Raw genomic sequence first — 21,958 nt, 5'->3', positions numbered from 1 at the left:
ATACACAAAAATAAAACTTTCAAATTCAGAAAATGATAGATTAAAGGTTGTCTACATGCATTTGATGTGTTTGCATTGTGCAAACAGATTTTGACCCAGTCTTTATTGAGATTACACTTTATATTTTATCCTTTGCTTTAGGGTCTTTGTTCCAGTCCCTCCTTTTTCCTGTACTTGGTCTGTCTCTTCCCCTCAGCTTCCTTCCAGCTACGTGTGTGTGAGAGACAAAGGGGGATGATGACCTGAGGTTGATTTCTGTGGCCAGTGCCACTCCTGCACTTAACTGGTAGAAGACCCAAATCAGGGAAAACCTGGCTTTTTCTGCCAACCCAAGATAAAGCATGTTCAATGCAGAATTCATAGTGAAAGAAAATTAGCTCCTAATTCTAACAGACACATGCAAAATGAGGCTAACACCTACATGTGGATATATTTCTGTGTGAGAAAGTCAAAATCCATAACCCTGGGACCACGCTGATCACTGTGAAAGTATCTGCTCCATGGCATGGAGCACCTCAGTGTTATATGTATTAGAATCTTTGGTATGATAAAATAATATTATAGTCCAACTACCTGCCCTAATTCCTAGAAACAACTGCATTTTTTTTTTCTGAAATGGACAAAATTTTATGTTTATTTTTAGTATATATAAATGTATATATATTCAGATAAGCACATGTATATTTTTACACAGAGACACACCTTCAGCACACCTGCATGTATAAAAGCACTTCATCATACACATTCAACATCTGCTAGTAGTATTATAACCAATGTTATATTACCATGTATTTAACATTTTAGATACATCCAGATACCTGCATTACATACAATGTGTATACCATTGTTTTGCAATGGAGTCTCTCTAACAGACTGTGATTAGAAAACTTATTATACATTTGGAAGTGTGACATAGAATTGGATGACTCAGGTGAAACTCTGGCCTTTAAAAATGGTTGTATAAGACATTGCTGTAAAAAGACCTGGGGTGCTGTGTGGCCTCGGAGGGTGCTGATAGTGGTGTCACTGCTGGAGCACCGACGCGGCACCGCTGCATCGGTGCCTATGCATACACTACAGACATGCATGTTGCTTTACAAACTTTAAGAAAATTCTCATCTTTAGGAGTTTTGGTAAATAGAAAGTTAAGATCTAGCTGGTAAAAAGAGGTTATACAAAGAATATGTTTTATGAGAATTTTTTCTAGGCTGGGGTTAGCTAGAAGAAATTGTCAGCTTGTGGCAATTTTTTCTTTTTTAATATTTCAATTAAAAACCCTCTAAAAATTAGAAACATTAATGTTTTGTTTCATTATGGAACTTTGTTAATATAGTATTATTTTCAGTTTGAACTTTAAAAAAAATAATAATTTGCCAATATTTTTTGAAAACTACCACTTCCAGTTGACCTGAAATGACATATATTATGCTCTAGCTAAGCGGAATTCATTATTCTTGTAGCACAGGAAATGTTTAAAATATCACAATCCTGCATTCAGACCTGAATGGACTATAAAGATAGTATTTACAATGCTATATAAGTTTAAAATAAAAATCCAGCAGCTTGGCACCTGGGATGGATTAGCATTTTTGACAGAAACAATTGTTGAAGTGCAATTCTTCTTATTATCCTTATTTCCCAAAACAACTTTTTTTTAAATGAGTAAGAACTGTGTTAGAAACACTTGAATCACTTATGTAACAGCATTTTCTTTTGATGGAATCAAGTTTGGCCTAAAAAATATACTGTCTGATATACAGAAAATAATTGGAATAAGACAGACTAAACAGGTTGCCGAAAACAATCTACCAAAAAACCAGAAAGCTTTTTGAACTCTGATTAATGATGCTGCCATTCTAACCTGTCTGGAAAATGGCCAGAGGTAAAACTAAAAATAGTATTTTTAACTTCTCTTGGCTATGCTAGAACAAAAGCCCCTTAAAATAAAGCAACCATCTAAAATGATATAAAAAGTATGAACAGATAAATGTGGTAAATATTTTGGTTCAATGTGTAGCACTGATGTGTTGCATGAATTTCATGTGGAATTTTACAGAGGAATGTACCCCCAAACCCACCTATTAACTAAACAAGGTTAAAACCAAGAGTGAGTTCTGGTGCTGGTGACGAGGTCTGATGGGAGGCGGTGTCTGTGCTGTGGGTGGAGGCCTTCCTCTCCAGTTGCCTGAGGACAACCTGCCTGAGCCCACCAGGATGCCTTGTGGTCCATGGGACTTTTCTAGAGGTTTCAGTGGAAGAAAGTCAACCAGGCTCCATTAACAAGACAAGGACCAAGAGCCCTGGCTGAGGCTCTGGCCAATATCAGGGGAAATAATCCTAGTATCATGCTAGTGACAGTGGTACGATTAATGCTGTCCTGCACATCTTGCGTGTCTTTCATTCCCATACAGCCACAATGACATTTCTATTAAACTATAACCGGCACCTCTCCCTTACAAGACATGAAAGCACTGTCAGGTTCACATTACTACCTCAACTTCCTCTTGTCCAGTTTTCCACCTCTTTCTGCTGCCTGCTTTCTCCGAATTGCCCCAGCGCGAAACCACCGATTTTTCCTGTGCACTTTTAGTCCTTCACTATGTTACAGGCACCCCCAGCTCAGCCCTGCCAGCTTCTGCAGAACTGATGGATCTGAGGGATTCAAAGGCATGATTTCAGGCCAGTAATAATCAACTGCTGATAGCCTTTGCTTATTGAGACTTGTTATTTTGTGTACGTACAGGTGGAATAGGAAAGATCATGAATAACAGAGCAGCAGCATAACCCAGCATGCGCCATGACTCACTATTAGCCTATGCATAAATTCTCAAGGAACAGACCTATCAAGAGAAGAAGAGGTATCCAAAATTATCTGACTTTTCCTCAGTGGTACCACAGGTGATGCTCAGTATGGCAAAGAAAGTCTCAGTAAATACTGTGTGTAATGATGCCAAATTTAATGCAGAATAAATTAGTGGAATACAAAGAATTTTAATTTACTTTCATTAGGAGCTGAAGAAGAAAGCAATACATCAAAAGGATTGAAATTGTCAGTGTTTAAAAGTTCCATACTCACATCACTGCTCTCAAACCTTTCCCACAGAGCTCCATTTCTTCTTTTCTTTTGTACCTTGCCCTCCCCTCTCCTGCCTCCTTCTACAGGCGCACACACATGCACATAAACACCCACTCTCCAGCCATCTCTGAGCATAAAATTACTGCCTTTTCTCTCTGCCTCCCTGCAGAAGAAAAATGAATTGTCATGTCTTCAGCTCCAGCAAATCCTCCCAGTCCTGCATGCAGCCTCTAGAGATGGGAGCCTCTTCTCCCCCACCTCCCACCCCAGTCATCCCCTGAGATCAATAGCTGAGTCCTGGCAAAACTCCTGAGCTCCATTCACCAAGAATTTGTCTAGCTCCTGTACACAGTCCTCTCTTCTCTGGGCATGATGGAGGAGCAGTGTTTAGGGGAGCCTGACTCCACCGCCATGGCACCGTTCCCCTGTGGTATCTACTGGAAGAGGAGATGAGCAGAAGCGAGTGCTGCCTGGGCAGCTCCGCGCTGCTGCACGCACAGAGCATTGCATCTCCAGCTCCACCTCCATTCACTGACTCAGGATAAATATTGCACTTATGTGACTGTTGGAGGGAAGAAGACATATGTGGGGCAGAGAGAAGGAAGGCTGGATGAAATTTTCCAGGGGCTTCTCACGCTTCATCAGGATTAACTTCATGCCCGCCTACTAGTTTGAAAAGTGCTCCTTATGTTATTGAGAAATTTTCATTACAGGTTTTTAAACAAACAAGCCATTTTTTAAAATGTCAGTATCATCAGTTACAAAGAGGCAGTTGCATAAGTGCTGGAATAAACTTTGCTCTTCTGACAAAGGCTATGTGAACAGCTAAAGAGGGCGAGATGAGAGGCACCCCTGCTAATAATCTGAGTCCAGCAATAGACAGTGAAAGATGCTTTAGCAGTGAAATCATAACAAAATTGCCTGAAATGTCTCTGTAACCTCCATTAGTTAAAGGTTCACAAAGCTGTTGGAATATGACTTACATGCCTGGAAATGTTTCTTCATCTCTAATGCAACTTTGGATATTTTTACTTCATGCTATGCACCAAATGAGAAACTCAGACACTGACAGAAAAATTGATCTACATGCGCTTGAGCACAGATTTCTGATTTAATGTATACCACACAATTGGACATATACAGTAGGTAGCCTAAATATCTTAAGCTGAACTCCGTTAGGCTTCTCTTCACTAAAATTTATAGTAGTTATGATGGGAGTTGCTAACTGCAATAATTATTGGACTTTACAAAGTTCTAATATCTCCTCTTGGATGGGGAAATTCAGGGACATTAACTAATTTGCTCAAGTAAAATATTTGCTATCTGTCAAGAAAGATATTTCCCATTCTAAATACACAGCAGAAATTGTGTCTTAAAAGTTATTACTTAATTTATGCTTAAATTTTCGAAGGGTTTAAAATGTGCTTTAAATTTTAGCTTTAAAATTGGTGCTCAAAGAATGGTTAAAGGCGAATGAAGAGCTGAATTTCTGAACTCTCAGATTTTATTATACATAGAGACTGTATTTGGTTGCACAAATGTGGAGGCAGAGAAGTGATTATGCATTCTTAATCTATTTAATTTTTAATACAAAATGAACAAAAATCTGAAACTCACTAAACTTTTACTTTTTATTTTGATATTTGAATGGTCTAATAAAGTCCTATATGCCAAAACAATAAAATTAGAAGAAAATTGAAGGTGGCATGGCTGGTGATATTGGAAAGTACAGTTCTAGATTATTAATTTCATTAATATGAAGTTCTCGCTTTCCCTGTATCTCTTTATATAGAAAGAAGCTCTTTCCTCCCTCTCAGATCACTTTTCTTGTTAAGCAATAAGATGTCATTATTTATTGAATGAAATGGTACATGAGAAGATGATGACTATCATTTTCAATGCATATTTTTGTCTGTTCATACAAATAGCCAAATCATGTGAGATAAATGTTAATTACATTTGATAGGAGAAAAGTTATTTCTGCAACTGCAGCATTTTGGCAGCCACTGAGTTCATTGCACACTGCTTACTCAACTGGCAACTTGCAAAACTTACAAAAATTGTCCCGATAACTGTGAGGATTATGACAATGTATTTATCATCTCCTGGCCTCTGTTAAATAGCTTAATAGTGGAACCTGCCGAGTTTGTATGGTGGAGTTCAGATCGCAGAATGAATTTATGGGCTTCTGAGACTTGTCACACAAACTGGTTTGGTGTATAACAATATGAAGAGTAAAATGGGATAAAAGCATCTTAGTGTGTGATAGCAGATGGAAAAAAATCATTTAACATTTCTTCTGCCTTTGTATTTTGCATGCTGCAATATGTATGACAGTTTTAGTATCCTTGTCTATGCTTTTGGCCTTTGTGGCCTTGTTTTCCATGGAGTCAGACCTTGAATTAATAGGAAAGTGAGGCTTCACATACTTGAATAGTTCATATTCCAAACACTCTGTCTGCTTTTTCACCTTTACTCTTTTATATTTTACTTTACCATGTTTCTTGATTTCTGTATGATCTCATCCTCTGCTGAAGATACAGCACCTTTGAGCACCAGAAGATCTCCATTTGCTCTTGTTACGGAGACCTAAACTGGTGGCGTAGGTTAAACAGAGTGTGTACATCTTGTGTATATGATTTGTGTTGCGTTTGTCCATAAGAGACAGGATTGTTTACCATAGGTCCTATCTGTATTATGCCCTCTCTTCCCATTGAATTGATTCATTTTTGGTTTCTGGGTTAAATAAAAACATAACTGCAGTGAAAACCTGATCAAGGGTAAAACAGTTGGATAAAAAAGACAGCAAGTGCTGTACATGTGGTATCTGGCATGGCTGGACATGTTCAGACCTCAGCCATCTCTAATCAAAAGTTCAGCTTTCTATAGTTGGTGCTCTAATGGCTTAGCCATTAGAATTAAGTTACTAAATCTAAGCAGATCTGCTTATATATTCTCTCCTGCAGAAGACTATGTGGCACACTTACATAACCCAGAACTTCACCTATTTACATGTCCAATATTTTACTGTTTCAAGTAGCAAGCACATATTATCATTTTTAGGATTGAGAGACACAGATCAAAATATAGTGTCAACAAACATGATTTTTTTTCAGAATTAAATAAGTGCCATAAACTATGTATACTATGAGTTGTCTACTGTGTATAAATATGGATTTTATCAAAGCAAAATGAAAGATCACTGTTCTTTTCAGATTTCTGGTGCATTTCTGTGTGTTATCTGGACTTGAAAAAAAAGACTCTTTTGGAGAAGAATCACTATAGGAAAGAAAACAAGTTACATATATTATTCAATCCTAATATTGGTATATATTTTATAGGCACCAATACTATCTGAACCAAAATATTATAAGTGCTGGAGATGAAAATTAATTTATAATCACCAGTATATGGCTGAACTCAACCATCAGACTTCTTATAATGTTGTTCTTTGATTAAATGAGAGAAAATTAAGCTTATTAAGTTTAAAAGGGTTTTTGGTGTTTCTTATGTGTTCATAAAACCACAACTGTGAGCTTGGAATTAGGCTAGGGGAAACAAATATCCTAAAAATTGTCAGAAAAGGGTTATTATTACAGTAATGAATCAATCAGTGCTTGCTGTAATAGATGATAAGGAAAAACAAAGGAGTCTATTAACACACTCCTCTTAAGGCATTGAAGGAGGAATGTGCTTGTTTAAGCAGGCGTCTAAAGTCAGGGCACTTGAGATGAGGAGCACCTCTCCTATGAGGACAGGCTGAGAGAGTTGGGCTTGTTCAGCCTGGAGAAAAGAAGGCTACGGGGAGACCTGATTGCGGCCTTCCAGTACCTAAAGGGGGCCTATAGGAAAGATGGGGAACATCTTTTTAGTAGGGCCAGCTGTGTTAGGACAAGGGGAAATGGTTTTAAACTAGAACAGGGTAGGTTCAGGCTAGAGGTAAGGAAGAAATTTTTTACATTGAGGGTGGTGAAACACTGGAACAGGTTGCCCAGAGAGGTAGTGGAGGCCCCATCCCTGGGAACATTCAAGGCCAGGTTGGATGGGGCTCTGAGCAATCTGATCTAGTTAGCAGTGTCCCTGCTCACTGCAGGGGGGTTGGACTAGATGACCACTAGTGGTCCCTTCCAACCCTAAACATTCTATGATTCTATGATTCTATGTTCTTACGGGGCTTGCAGGTACAACACAGGACTTACAAAGGACTGCTGCCTGGAAGGGCAGGAGGAGGCTAAGTGGGATCTCTGGCACTTTTAATGGCACTGAACACATATATTGATCCAACTGAACTGCACCCCAAAAGCTGGTAAACTCACTTCTGAGCTCTAGGCAACCTTTTCCTCCCTATTGACACTCTACTTGGGGATCTATGTTCCTTAATGTGATGCTTTGAACGACATCAAATTCAGGTACTAAGCCTAAATCTTGAGATAGAAGATTCCCAAAATTTCTAAATTATCGCAAACTTTACTGCTAAAAACCAAGATATGGAGTCAGAGACCACTGAGTCCCATTTCTACTAGTAATGCAGAAAAAGAATCATCCCATGAAGTGAGACAGCGTGTGAGGTAAAGACAAGATGTTCCTATGAAATTTTTTCTAATTATTCCTGTGACTTAAAAAATATACTGCCCATTTTCAGAAGTGTTTTGAAATCCAAGTTACATGCTCTGCTGTAATTTCTCTTCCAGTTTGTATAAATAATTTTAATTGAAGACTTCAAGGGAAAAGCCAAATGGCAGGGCTAAAAAGAATCAATAGCTCTCTTTGTACCTCGAGGAATATTTATGAAAGGGGGAATAGTTTTAGTATGAAAGATTTATATGCAGTGCTTAATGAATGCTCAGTAGCTTGATAGATAGGCAATATGGACTCAAGCTCTAACTCCGTATTGGGCAGAAGAGATAGCAACATATGGATTTTTGCACCTCGGGGAGAACACAAGGCTACTGAATATCACACCAGCCAACCAAAGGAATTGGACAAGATGCACACAAAGACCTCAGACATAGACAGTAACAACATGTGGCATACAAAATATGGATACAAATTTTTTAGTCTAGGCTCATCTCTGTCCTGGTTATCATTCAGTGAGTACCTAACAATCTAGTGAGTACCAAAAGAATAAAAATATGAAGAAAACACTAAAATAGGAACCTCATGAACATTAGAATTCAGTCCCTTTTTGACAGAAGTGGACACTTTTCCCATGTCTTTGGTTACTGTAAAAAGCAATTTACAGATATTACTGTGACCGCTGTAGTAAGTTTGTTTTACATGAAAAAATAAGAAAAAAAAGGAAAATTAATCTTAGAAAAAATAGCACAAGTACTAAAAATTTCTAGCTACCTAAGTGCTGTCTTCTGGTTTATCTATTTACCTGCAGAGTTCAATGAATTGTCTACTTTAAAATAGGAGAGCAAGGGGGATTGAAAAAGAATAATATCTTCCTGCTGCCAGGTTCCTTATTGGTATTAATATTCCTAAAATGCAAGTGTTATTTTTACTGTCACCATCAAGCATTCAAAACCACAAGTCATATCCCTTCCTCCAGCTAAAGTGACAGTCTCAATACATGATATCAAATAAAGAGTAAAATTGGCATTTTTTTTCTTTGCTTTCTGTTTGAAACCTCTTAAGTAAAATGTGGTCATATTCAGAGCTTTCCTCTGCGACTAGGGGAAGAGAAACTTCTGCCTTGTAAAATTTAAGCTAAGCTTCACATTTATTCACCTTTTATAAAAAAAAAAAAAAAAAAAGAGTTGCGCTTTGAAGAATTCTGGTTACATAGAGATTCAATATAAATTTGTGAGGACTAGCAACACTGCATCAGTCTACCTTGGGAAGATCCTCAAAGGTCGGGGTTAATTTTTCCCATACACCTCTTGAACAGTTTTGGTGTTAGTTACATGATGTATGCAAGCTTTTATGGTGAAAACTATAAAGTGGACTGTATGAAGTGGGATTCTGTGTACTGCACAAATTTTAAAAAAGCGAAGTGCAACCCCTAGATGGCCATTCATCTCAGCTATGAACTAGCAGGGCATCCATTAGCTCCATCCTCATGTAGGGTGTGAAGACCACAGCATTCACACTGCAGTTCCAGTCTCAATACCCTCTCAATCTCCTCTCCTTGAAAAGGCAAATTAAATTGTGAAATGAAAGAAGACTGGTTTTAGAAATCCAGACTGAAGTTTTACCAGTTCCTCCTGGTTTGGCTCACAAAAAGGAAAATGTAACCAGCATCACTGGTGAAAGGAACTGTAGGTGTTGTGGATGAACAAAGAATGCAATGATTTTGGTTGTACATGATGCAAATGTACTGTTTCTGCTGTTCTGCACTGTTGCCTCAGCTGCCTGTGCTGGAGGGACTAGGAACACAAGCTGTAAACATAAGAGAAATCCACACCGACTGGCCTAACATGGGTGGGAGAAATTCTCACCCTCCATGATGCCTGAAATATTTTTTGCTATTGCTGTTAGTTACTTTCCAAATGGTTAATTTTCCTTCTCTTAACTCCATAGGATTAATAGCAACATCTGAAGAGAGAGATCAGTCTTTGGTCTTAGTTAGACTGAAATGGGGAGACAAAAGCCCACTACCGGTTCAGATGAAACATCATAGCTTCCAAGCAAAGCCAGGGTGTTAAGGGAGGTTGATAACACAAGCTGGTTTTATGTATGCTGCTCCACTCTCACAGACCTGCCAAGTGCCATAAGCTTGCAGCTGCAAGACTGACACTTGGTGAGGCCTTGGTATATATTAAAAGAGTGTTTTAGCCTGGAGATGCATAAGGACAATGAAAAGATACTCCTTCCTCAGCAGTCCAACAGGTAGCACAATTTCTCATGTTCCTAATGCAATGACTTAATTTTGGGAGGCCAGTCTTCCTGGTGCCACCAGATAAGGTGGTAATAGGGTGTTGGGGAGGTGAGCTAACTAAATTTGAGCCAGCTTCTGGTGTTGTGGAAATGAAGTCCTACATATGTGAGTGATCAGTTCGTCACTGAGCTCCTGGTCAATGAACTTCTTGAGATGACAACTGTGGTAAACAGTCAGCTACCATGGAGGGGGAATATTGTAGAAGGGAATATTGTCAGATGGATCTTGACTGATTGCATGTGAGAGATGATGAGTCCTGTAGTGATATTCTGACAGTATTCACATTCCCAAACATTTTTCTTTAATTTTAACATATCATAGAATCACAGAATCATAGAACGTTTTGGGTTGGAAGGGACCCCTAGAGGTCATCTAGTCCAACCCCCCTGCAGGAGCAGGGACACTGCTAACTAGATCAGGTTGCTCATATTTGCTTCTTTGGATTGAAGACGTTCCTTATGCATACATAGTTCAACTTTTCTGGTGTTGCTGAAACTGGACAGCTTGCATCTCATCTGTTTTGACATTAGTTGAGGTAATGGTTTGTTCATCTGAACTGACAATGGACAAACAGGGAAGAGAACTAAGGATCAGTTTGAACTTGTAAAAATGCATCCTTTTGAACATGTCCTCAATTTCTTCTGTCTCAAGTAGTCTATTTTTTAAGAGATTGTGAGATATTAGCCTTACTATGCAAAAATATGCATGAGTGATGATGAGATAATTATTCTTTAAGCTCAGTGACATTGTAGGGTCAGCGACCTAATAATGGCTTTAGTTTTGTTCTTATTCAAGCGAATAACAACATTTATGATGTTGCAGATCAACAAGTGTGCAGTCTCTCCAATTTGCTTACATTTAGGGTAACCTCAGCTTCTTGAAAAATTCATCATATTCATCATACTGAAGCATAAGAGGTTTCAGTTGAATATGTGGAAGAACTTCTTTACTTTGAGGGAGACAGAGCACTGGAACAGGCTGCCCAGGGGGGTTGTGGAGTCTCCTTCTTTGGAGGTATTCAAAACCCACCTGGAAAATGTCCTGTGCAACCTGCTCTGGGTGACCCTGCTTTAGCAGGAGGGTTGGACTAGATGATCTCCCGAGGTCCCTTCCAACCCTTGCCATTCTGTGTGCCTGTGTGTGTGATATATAGAGGATTGTTATGGGTCTTGATGGAAGGCCCACGGATAGCAGTAAGGTCATGGGTCACTCCTTCCAGTATTTCTAACAGCTGTCTCACTCTCTTTGGAGATCTCTAAGGTGCAGTAGAAGTTCTGAATGGTAGATGCGGGACTGATCTCTAGACTCTAGATCTCTAGTCTCTAGGCTTCATCCTAATACAGTCATCTAGAACTGATAGTTGTCTACTCATATCGTAGGTGTAGACACCTGTCTTGTAGACTTCTATATTTGTTAGCTGAACCTTATCTTACATTTATGAATTTTCATGTCTAGAATAATTAACTAACATAGTGAAGCTACCATTCCTGAGAGAAAAGCATCTAGAAAAGCCCAAGTCTGCATTGTTTACAGATGATTTAGCATCTTGGAGCTGGCCAAATGTATGCTTGGCTGATGAAATGAAAGAGCATGTTTCCCATTTCTTGATTCACACTGCTGAGCTATGACAATTCATCAAAGATATATATATACGTTTCTGGAAAGTTCAACCTGCAACAACGATAGCTATTCATCAGTCAGAAGGGTCATCAACAGACTCAATTAATCACTTGTGCTCTATGTCTTTGAGCTGTTTCCCGGAAACTTTCACCAAAGGAACTGGAACTTGCTCAAATGCGCAGAGTGAGAATCTTTCTCAAGCTTGATGATGTGGGAGTGTTTCAGTTTATCTCATCCATTGAATAACCTTGAGAATTGTAGGAGAGTTTTTGCCTTTGCAGCTTGAGCTTTTATCTGACTCAGCCGCAGGCCTAAATCTTTGTTTGCCTTAGAACAGCAGTCATTCAAAATCACTCACTGTATAAAAATCTTTTCATGTAGATGCAGCCTTTTACCAGTGACGTTCACTCAGCATTTTAATGGGATACAGGGTCCTCTTAAATGCAGACAGTTTTCTATTGGCAGTGTGAGGCTTCAGACAAGACAAAGCAATGTAACCTCTCAGGAAAGAATGTGGTATCAGCTTCTAAGCTGTCTTGAGGTAGGCAGAGGTGCTGTGGAGTATAATGTTCATATCCAGCAGCTTGATTGAGCTCCAAATGCTAAAACATGTCCTAGAAATGCATTTGCAGTATTATTAACAGCCATTAGCTCACAGATGCTAGATTTACACGAGGGCATAATAACCCTTAGGAATTCTGAAACATCTGGTAAATGGGATCAGGAATGTAATTTTGGCTGTTTTCAACTCATCCACTGAGATGTGGTTCCTCCGAATCTGCTTGTGAGGTTTGATGTGGATCTGGGACAATTATAGCTACCTCTTAGTGCCCAGGACTGTGAGATCACCAGGACCTCAGATATCTCTTGTTGCATCTGAGTGCACTCGGTTTGCCTCACTGCTTTAATTGTTCCATAGCATCACAGCGATGCCAAGTCACTGTCAGGCAGCTGCTTCCACATTCCAAGGGATGAAATCCAAAATTATTTTAATTTTGAAACCTGCAGCTGAAATCACTGTGTTGTGATCACATTAAAAGGGTGACAATAACATCTTACATAGATTCATGCTTCTTTTTGAATAGCATTTGTTCCTGACTCCTAAATTAGGATTTGGGTGGAGAACTAAACCAAAGCGACAACATTCGTTTTCTATGAGCTTGTTTCTTTAACAACTAGGATACAGTACAGCATCGGTGTCTTCAGCCTGTGGCCAAGACGAAGGAGACGGTGCCTTTTCTTCCTTTTTTCCCCATGTCTGATGTAGGTCTAAACCAGTAGAACTTTGTTTACTACTTGGCCAAAAAAAAAGTATCAGCCTTGCAAGGGAAAGGCTCCAGGGTTGTATTGCAGCTGGGACCACCAGCACCTGAGGTTATCCCTTGCACACAGGTTGCTTCACAGATCATGGTGCCACCATTGCCAAGATTTCTGTGATGCCCTACTGCCACAATATGATATTCTGATTGTTTATGAAAGCTTCCTATGACTGTGATCATAGCTGGACTGCACATAAATTGCACAACACACAGTTCACATTAAAAAAGACTATTTTAAAAGCTCTATTTGTCACCCAAGGATGCCTACCTAGCAAACAAAAAGTACATATGTAATTTCAAATAATTTTAAAACCTAAGATTTTAATAGCTTCATGAACAAAATGCTACTGATACAACCTGGGAGGCTTTCATACCTCCAGTTGTTTAGATTGTAAAATGGCTGAATAGGGAGAGAAATCCTACTTCAGGAAGTGTGAAAAGGATTGGATATCAGGAAATACAAGCACATTGCTGAACAGTGCTTTTATAAATATCCTGACCTTAAATATCTTTTTTCATTTTGCCATTATCGTATTTAGAAACGACTTCAAATGTTCGTAGAAACCGTGTTAGATGCCACAATCGTTAGCCTGAGATTCTCCAATTACTTTACATCAGAACTCTGTCACTCTTCTCAAAAATGAAGACATCTGAGGCCAGAGTTTATTCTGAGATGTAATTTTGTACATATCGGGCTCACATAATTATAGAGTGATTATACATTTGGATGCACATTTCTGTGTTGCATTCTTAATATAGTTGGATTAATTACCTTGGAAAAAAATCAATGTTATTTCTATGTCTTTTAAAGCACATTTTTCCTGTATATTCCCATCACAATCTGTGACTACAATAATCACCATCAATAGCATTATGACACCCATATTCAATTTCAACATAAAAATTTAAGTAAGTTACAAGGATCCTCTCTTTTCCAGAGAAAAGAACTCCATATGAAGAAGCTCACCAATAACCAGCCCACACTTCAGATGGATTAGTAAGAAACTATATTTGAGTGCTGGATCTGAGAATGCTAAACCATCACAAGCAAGGAAAATCTCTTATGCAGTGCATTAGGTAATATGAAAATATTAGGAAAAATGAAGTTCATGTTACTAAAATCTCCTGAACTTCAGGAAGTCTGTTGTATCCTTTGTTCGCTTAATCAGCTAATTTAATTTTGCCTTTGGGAGCCAAACTGCATTAAGTTAAAATGGCAATGAGAATTGAGAATTAAAAAGCTGTTAGACTAATTTTTTTTCATAAAACCAATGCCAACAATCTACATTCTACTCCTTTCTTACAATTTACTTCTTTATATAAATTATCTGTTTATCTATTTGGCATCAGAAACATCATGCCAGCTGTAATATAAAACTTGAGGCACATTGTGGTGTTTTAAAAATAATGCTTTTCACAACCTTCATACTTCCTACTTGCAAAGTCCTGGAGAGTCCTACAGAATAAACTAGAGTTCAGGGTGATTTATTCTGACATATGATAATCCAGATAATTTCTTTGCTACAACAAAAGAAGGATGAAAGGAAATTTCCGGAAGACTCACTCGGGACTATTCTACCTACATTACTGGTGCCTGTGTGTGTTTCTGTGTCTGCCTCCTGTACTGTAACACACTAAAAGGATCCTGCTCTGCGGCTGTGGTCCATCCACAGTGGTCTGGGACAGACTAGGATATTCTCTTATCTTCACAGTGAGTCTGGCCACCATGAACTTGATTTTCTGCAGGGACGACATAAATCCCAAACTAGCATTTCTTCTATAAAGTCTTGGTGAGAAATGGAAGGAAAAATAATTGTGCACATGTCCTCGTACCAATGTGCAGCCTAACTAGTATCTGAGGAACAAGGACTGCTGGGGAGAGACAGTGCACAAAGACAGGGCTGCACAAACACAGGACTACAGTCACTGGTAATCAGTTGCACCAGTGGAAATCCCAACTGGATCTAAAGAACAAAAATCTTCACCATGACAGTGGTTAAGTATTGGGAAAGGAGCCCGCGGAGGCTGTGGGATGTCTGTTGTATAAAATTTCCCATGTCCCATGGATGAATCACAGAATCACAGAGTGGCAAGGGTTGGAAGGGACCTCTGCAGATCCCCCAGTCCAACCCCCCTGCTAAAGCAGGGTCACCCAGCGCAGGTTGCACAGGACATCGTCCAGGCAGGTTTTGAATATCTCCAAGAAGGAGACTCCACAACCCCCCTGGGCAGCCTGTTCCAGTGCTCTGTCACCCTCAAGGTAAAGAAGTTCTTTCTCATATTCAACTGAAACCTCTTATGCTTCAGTTTGTGCCCGTTGCCCCTTTACCTGTTGCTGGGCACCACTGAGAAGAGTGGCTTTGTCCTCAAAGCCCTGAAGCCCTGAGAAACCTGATCCAACCACAAAGTTAGCCCTGCTTTGAACAGGAGGTTGGTGACTGGAGGTCCCTGCTAACTGAAATTATTCTATTAATGTCTGATTGTCTTCTACAGGAGATGACAGCTGGTTTGGAAACTGAATTCCTCTTCCTCCAAAAATATTTCATCCATACGTAGAGCTTATGTGACCCTCCAAACCTTTAAGACTGTGATTTGCAATCTTTATCAATTAGTGGACATGAAAATATTTCCAGTGGTGGTCCAGATCTTAAGAGCAGCTTTAAATGTCTTCAGAGAAAGTTTCTTTTATTTAGTTAGTTTTCACAGATTCTTTATTAGTAGGCCACAGATGCCTACGTGTCCATATGCCACACTGAAAACTCCTGTTTTGATGGTTCTAATGAGAACAATGTTGGATCAGACTCGACTTTGATTATTTTGCAAAACCATCCTTTCTGAAGAAAGAAATTTGTACTTAGTAGTCTGTGCTCTCTCTGCCTATCTCTTTTTCTTTCCATGCACAGACTCCCCTTGAGTAAACAGCCTATAAACCAAAGAACATTACATCCCATTTTTATGTAGGAGAGCAGAGATATTTTCTCCCATAAAATATTGTGAAATGGGAAAAAATAAGCTGCTTGGCATTGTTAGAAAGAAAAATTACAAGAAAGTTTTATCTGAGAAGTTTATCTTATAGAGCAGATGTGTTACACATTAACGCAGAAAGTAATATGGAAAAACATACGCGTTCATGGAGAGAGTGAGACTCATAAATCTATGTCTCATTCTACTTCTCATATAAAAGAACAGGGAAACTGTCTTAATTACCTGTTTCCATTTTCCCATCTTGTGCTGCAGGCCCATCAGGAATTACACTCTTCACCTGGAGAAACTCATCCGGCTCATCCCCACCAATGATGGTAAATCCAAACCCCATGTTGCTTTTCTTAAGAGTTGTGCTGAGGAAAGTCCCCTTCAGCTGTGATGCATCACGGGTGAAGAGTGGTTTTTCTACATCAGTCAACACAAACAAGAAAGACAAAAGTTCTGATCTAGTCATGACACAGCAGGGACAGCAAATAACAATATTGGCTGAAGCAGGAGACAGTGTATGAAAATCAAGGAAATAAAGAGTGCAGGCATTCCAGGCAAAAAAATATTTGTGAGTTCTTATATTAATACAAAGCTTAAAACATATTTCTTATCTATGGCAGATCAACCATAACTGGGGAGTTATAAATGTTCTTTCATATTAGAAATACATTTAGAAGTGGATATTGTGTAGCTAAAATAATTACAACAATAAAAATGATCTGTGAGGTAATTTTAAAACCTCTTTCCTGACCTATAAATTCAGCTTTGTCTACAAAGTAATACATTCTCCATAATTTCCCTCCGACCCGCAATAAGGAACATTTCCCCTGAATATCTTACTCCATTTGTTGACAAGCAGTGCTAAATATTAGGTGAGCTTTTCATTCTAAAGACGTGGGGTTTTGGCATCCAACAAGTGACACACGTAACTGCTGTGCAACCTTCGCGTCCCCATTCCGCGTGCCTCAGTGTGCAGTGTGGGTGGCGGGGGGCTCCCCGTGCCTCTCTCCTGTGCTGTGCTTGGTGAGGAAGGGTGGTGGGAGGAAGGTGCAAAGGTTGTGACTTCAACTGCTCTCGTGACGCCGGCAGCAGTGGGGCTGGGCTGGCCAGCAGCGGAGGACGTACCGTGCAGCCTGCGCGTCCCGGCGGGGTCGCGCCAGCACTGGGACAGGTCATTCACGCTGCGGGACCTCCTGGGAGCGGGGCGCGGGTGGGCGAATTTGGGTCTAGGTAAGGTTGATGAGGAGCTTTCTACTGTTACAAAGGAGAACAAGCCTCATTCTCTGGCTATAACCTTACGTTAAAGTTTATTTGTCTCTACCAATACTGTTTGCTGCTTATAGAGCTCATTCTAAGCACACGAATTTTTATGTTACCAAGAGGCTGTATTCTTGTAAACTCCTATAACACAGTGCTTGAGGCTTTTAACTTAATTGATGCTTGCTAGATGAGCTAGCTTAGAAACATACCAAACATCAATTAACAGTAATTTAGAGAAAGTACAATTAATTATTTCAGTGTTGCCAACCTCGGGTGCTCGAGAAAGAGTTATACATTCCCAAGAATAAAATTCATGATTTTATTTGGAAAATTACTTTGGGGTTCTTATTGTGCTTTCTGTTTCTCAGCCTCTAGGAAACACAAGGGTCGAACTTTCTGTCTTTTCTCTGTGCCTCTTGGAGGTTAGAGTATTTTAGGTGGCTTGTGAATCCCACAGCTCTGGGAGCTCGGACGTTTAGGGATAAAAACACTAGGAGATAGGTGATAACAGTGTGAGAATTGGCAACACTACTTTTTTAATCAGACTATGACAAAATCGTTGTCACATAAACAGGAGAGCAGGATCTTTCATCTTAACTAAGATAGCTGACACAGTACTGTACCTCGGAAACCTTGGGCCTGCATAGGCTTTGTTCCAAGTTCTGCGTTGGGCATGTTATGCTGCTGTAGCTTCCTTTTTGCTTCTAGGACAGGGTTTTCAAATTGTGTTCTTCTATTTATGTGGCTGGAAAAAATTTGGTTTTGATTAAAAACTGGGTTCAGTTGGGGAAAATGATCATTTTCACAGTAGGATGCTGTATGTGACTTAGGTGTGTGTGGTTAAGAGAGCAAAACCATTATGAAACCCCAATGGGCCTGAGTATGTCCCTTATACTCCACACAATTTTGTTGGGGATGAGAAATGCACAATCTAGCACACTGCATAATGAACAGCACTGAGAAGTGTCCTATCATTTCAATATGCTGAACTCTGCTACAGACAAATGGTTTTGATCTATGGGACTACATATTAAATAGCAGTACTGCTGAAGCATGCTACAATGACGGTTTTTCATGTCTTTAGTACAAGCATTGTTCTGTGCATGATTCAAAGGATCTGAACCAGTTTTGTGCGTTATTATTGATTAGCTGTAAGTGAAATCACTTAATAACTTACAGAAAAGGTAAAACCTAGAACACAGAGTGCTTTTATGATTGCAGCTTAGAAATAAATCTAACATAGGAAATAAACTGAAGTTGATTTCTTTTTAATTCTACAGTATATATCTGCTCAGCTGTACAGAAAAATTTGATGTTGCAAAACCAAAGTCAGATTGTAGATTAGAGCTACATAGATAAATCTATGAAATATAAGAAAAGTTAATGTACACATTTTTTTCTTCATCTTTTACATTTCCTACAACAGGTCAGTAAGTATATCTCTATCATTGCACCACTATTTTTCTGTAATGTGTTTAGAACTACTATCTTAACTACATACTCTCATCATATCCTTGATTTTAATTCTTTCATTTAAAGCACACATTTTATCAATTAATGAGTAATCCTATAATCCTGCCCTGTGACATGTTTCACGTATTTTCTGAAGAAGGGAAAACAATTAGGTAGGTTGCATTGAACAACTCTGCAAGATAGGATCATGATAGGATCAAAACTGAGAAAAGGGGCTTGTGCTGCAAACGTTGTTCTGGGGAAATACATACATATGTACAGAAGGGCAGATTTGCAAACATGCCACTGTATTTATTCTCACTGCGCTACTATGTATTGAGTTCTTCTGAAAATCCAATCCCAATCATGGGCTTTAACCACTTGGAGAGGTGACCTGGGAACTTCTGAAACTCTGAGATCCTATAAAGGGTTGAATAGCTTAAATTTATATTGAAATGACCTTTTATGCCACATTAAGCACTTTTCAGGTCCCTTGGGATTCAGATCCTACCACTGCTTCAAAGAAAGTAAGTGGAATTGCCATTAAGAAGTGAGGTAGAGAAAAGAAAGCAAGTCCCATGGGAGTGCAACACACTTGGAAGATCAGGATTTAGTGGCCAGAGCTAATGCAATGAAAAGATTTCCAGTCATGGAACAGGATATTTGATTTAATGAGAGGAAGTAAATGCGATAAATCCTGAAGTTGCTACTTTGTTAACACGGCTGTAACTCATTCAAGTGGCCACTAACTTACTCTTGTACTCTAAAATTTTGATAAATAGTTTTCTTGTAAATTTTAATCTGTGCTGCAGAGAAACAAAGTCCCTTTTGTTTCTTTTTTTCTTCAGACAAGCTGTTGAAGATTGTAGGCTTTCCTTTCCTAGACTTCTGCTTTCTAGTTAAACCGTGCTATAATTGTCAGGGTCTTCAGCACCTAAGTCTATTGCAAACCTAGAAACATATGATGGGAGACAAACTTCACCAGTTAAAAATTAAGAAAGACAACACTTATATGTATTAAATAGGGTAATTATGAACACTATGCAAGCATGAAAAGGGTAGTTTTCATGCTACCACCTATTGTGATGTATGTCAATATTGTAAAGGAAATCCAAATGGCTGCTTTTGCCATTCCACAAGGCAGTATGAAACATCACATGACATACTACGTAAAATTCTGATCACCCATGACCAAATAAAATGTATCCATATAAAAGGTTTTACAGGAAGACCAGTGAAAGAGAGAGTCTTCTATGATAGAAGACCAAAGGAGTTTTAGCTTTTTATTCAAGCAGAATTAATTCTGATATATAATTGCATTCTGTGAATACACTTGGAAGTAAATGCTAGAATGTATTAAAGATGTCAGGAATTCAGATTTGAAATCTGTAGGCTTCTTACAAGTGTGAAATTATGAAACAACTTCCAATAGCAGATATGGGGTAAAATATCTTGCTTGGTTCACGTTAGCATTTGATAAAGTTAAAACCAGAGTTGCTACACATTGGGTTAATTGCTTCAACATAGGGATCATGTTTTATTTTAGAGGCTCTGAAGTATCCTGCCCTGGTCTTCAGCTGCCCTTCCAGAAGAGCACGGGTTTCCCGTAGCTTTTGTGCCATATTGAGCAGAGGTAATGGATATCCAAGATCACACTACAGGTCTGCATTTAGGACCTTAAACTATACTTAGTGTCATGCTGTAATTCTAGGACACATCTCAGTGCTGCAGGAGGCCTCTTGCAGACCTAAGTTACAACTTATATGTGGTTCTGTGACATAAAAAAGGATGGGATTTTAGCTAATATAGGGTCTGACCACGGCTCAAGGAACATCAGTTCCTGTGGTACTAACATCACAGCTAGAATCTGTTATCCACTGCCTCTCTACTGTTTCTAGGTAGAGTTTAAGTTGTGGTTTAGTCCATTTACATGGAAATGTCTTCAGTAATGGGTATCTTGTAAATGACATTTTGTCTTAGCAGAGCAGACAGGAAGACTAGCAGAGGTACTTGAAGCACCTCAAGCTGTTTGTGCAACCGTAATAATTCTTAGCTCCAATTTATTCCCATATTTTGATTTTTTCATGGTAATGTTCAGTCTTGACAGCACAATGTGAGATTTTCAACAAATTCAAACCACTGCATTAAATATTGTGTCCAAGAGGAGTCAAAGAAAAGAAAATTATGCTGATAATCAGCTGTTTTCATCAGCCAGTAACACTAGATTTATGCTCCTAGCCTGATGAGACATGAAACACCACCCTTTCATGCAGTTTTAAGTGTTGTACAGATTCATGGCTAAATCAGAAAAATTGCTACTGATGAGTTTACCTGAGAAAGAAGTTATTAAGCTAAGTATTTCCCTTGAAAGGACATTCTAGCCTTTCATCTAGCTACTTCAACTGCATACAAAATAGATATTACTAACCTAAGCCTTAATAAGACAAGCCAAATGCAAGTTTTAGAGATGGTTGCAAGTAAGCGCTTTTGTGGTTAAAATAGATTTTGGATGTGATCCAAAAATGTATTGCTCATTGCTCACAGTATCTAATTCAGTGAGCATTTCTATCTTCACTTTTCCTCCTTTATTTTCTACAATGCATATTAAATATAAAAGCCTAATTCAAAGACAAGAATCCTACTAATTTCTCCTAGTGCCATTGTGGCTGTACAGAAGAATCATGCTGCCCTTTGTTTGCTTTCTAATCCTAGGAACCCTGAATTTCCCGCTGCAGAGAAGAAGGGGTACCTGGTGCTGCTGTCCTCTGTTAGCTCGCCGCACGCTAACTGGGGACAACCCCTCAGAGGTAGGATTTGGTTTTGGGCTACATTTAGCCATAAAGTTGAAATAGTATCTCTTGTGTTATGAGTAGGTACTGTCACCACCAGCCAGCCTATACAACACGGGCACCATTCTGCCATCTCATCAGTGAATGTAGCCAGGCTAAGTTGTTTTTGTGATGGAGTTTCATATTAGATGTGCTTAAGGCAACTGAAACACATTTTTAGGAGATTTATGGGCAGTAGTGCCTCGTACACAGATTTTAGTTGATGGCCAAGATACTGAGCCCTGCCAAAATGGTAGCACACCTAAGCACATGCATCAGCAGAAGGAGTTTAACCTATCTCTTTTTCTTAGCTACTTTAACGTATGGGGTTTTGTGGTAGTTTGTGACTCTAACTTTCGAAATGGTTGCCTATAACCCACCAAAGTAATTCTGAGGATCAGACCGCCTAAAAGATGGACATCCTGATGCATAACTCATTAGTGCCTAACCCCTCTTTACATTCATGTTTTTTAATTGCTAATACTTTATAATGACAAAAAGACCTGGAATAAGTTTTTCTATTTGAGTAGTAAGAGAGTGTTGTCAG

General features: G+C 39.0%; 1 protein-coding gene across 1 annotated transcript in view; it reads right to left on the bottom strand.

The window, feature by feature from the left end:
* The window catches only part of MAGI2 (membrane associated guanylate kinase, WW and PDZ domain containing 2), a gene marked incomplete at its 5' end in the record, with an annotated part of 532,170 nt that overhangs the window by 134,168 nt on the left and 376,044 nt on the right, over window positions 1-21,958 (bottom strand). Inside the window, 3 exon segments of the mRNA XM_035896847.1 lie at window positions 16,106-16,288; window positions 16,997-17,125; window positions 17,755-17,876. Of these exon segments, the coding sequence (XP_035752740.1) occupies window positions 16,106-16,288; window positions 16,997-17,125; window positions 17,755-17,876 (434 nt within the window).

Source organism: Egretta garzetta, unplaced genomic scaffold (assembly GCF_000687185.1).
Source record: "Egretta garzetta isolate BGI_Z169 unplaced genomic scaffold, ASM68718v1 scaffold156, whole genome shotgun sequence".
Classification (NCBI taxonomy): domain Eukaryota; kingdom Metazoa; phylum Chordata; class Aves; order Pelecaniformes; family Ardeidae; genus Egretta; species Egretta garzetta.
Note: the sequence above shows the minus strand (reverse complement) of the source record. Positions and strands in the feature narration are given on the sequence as shown.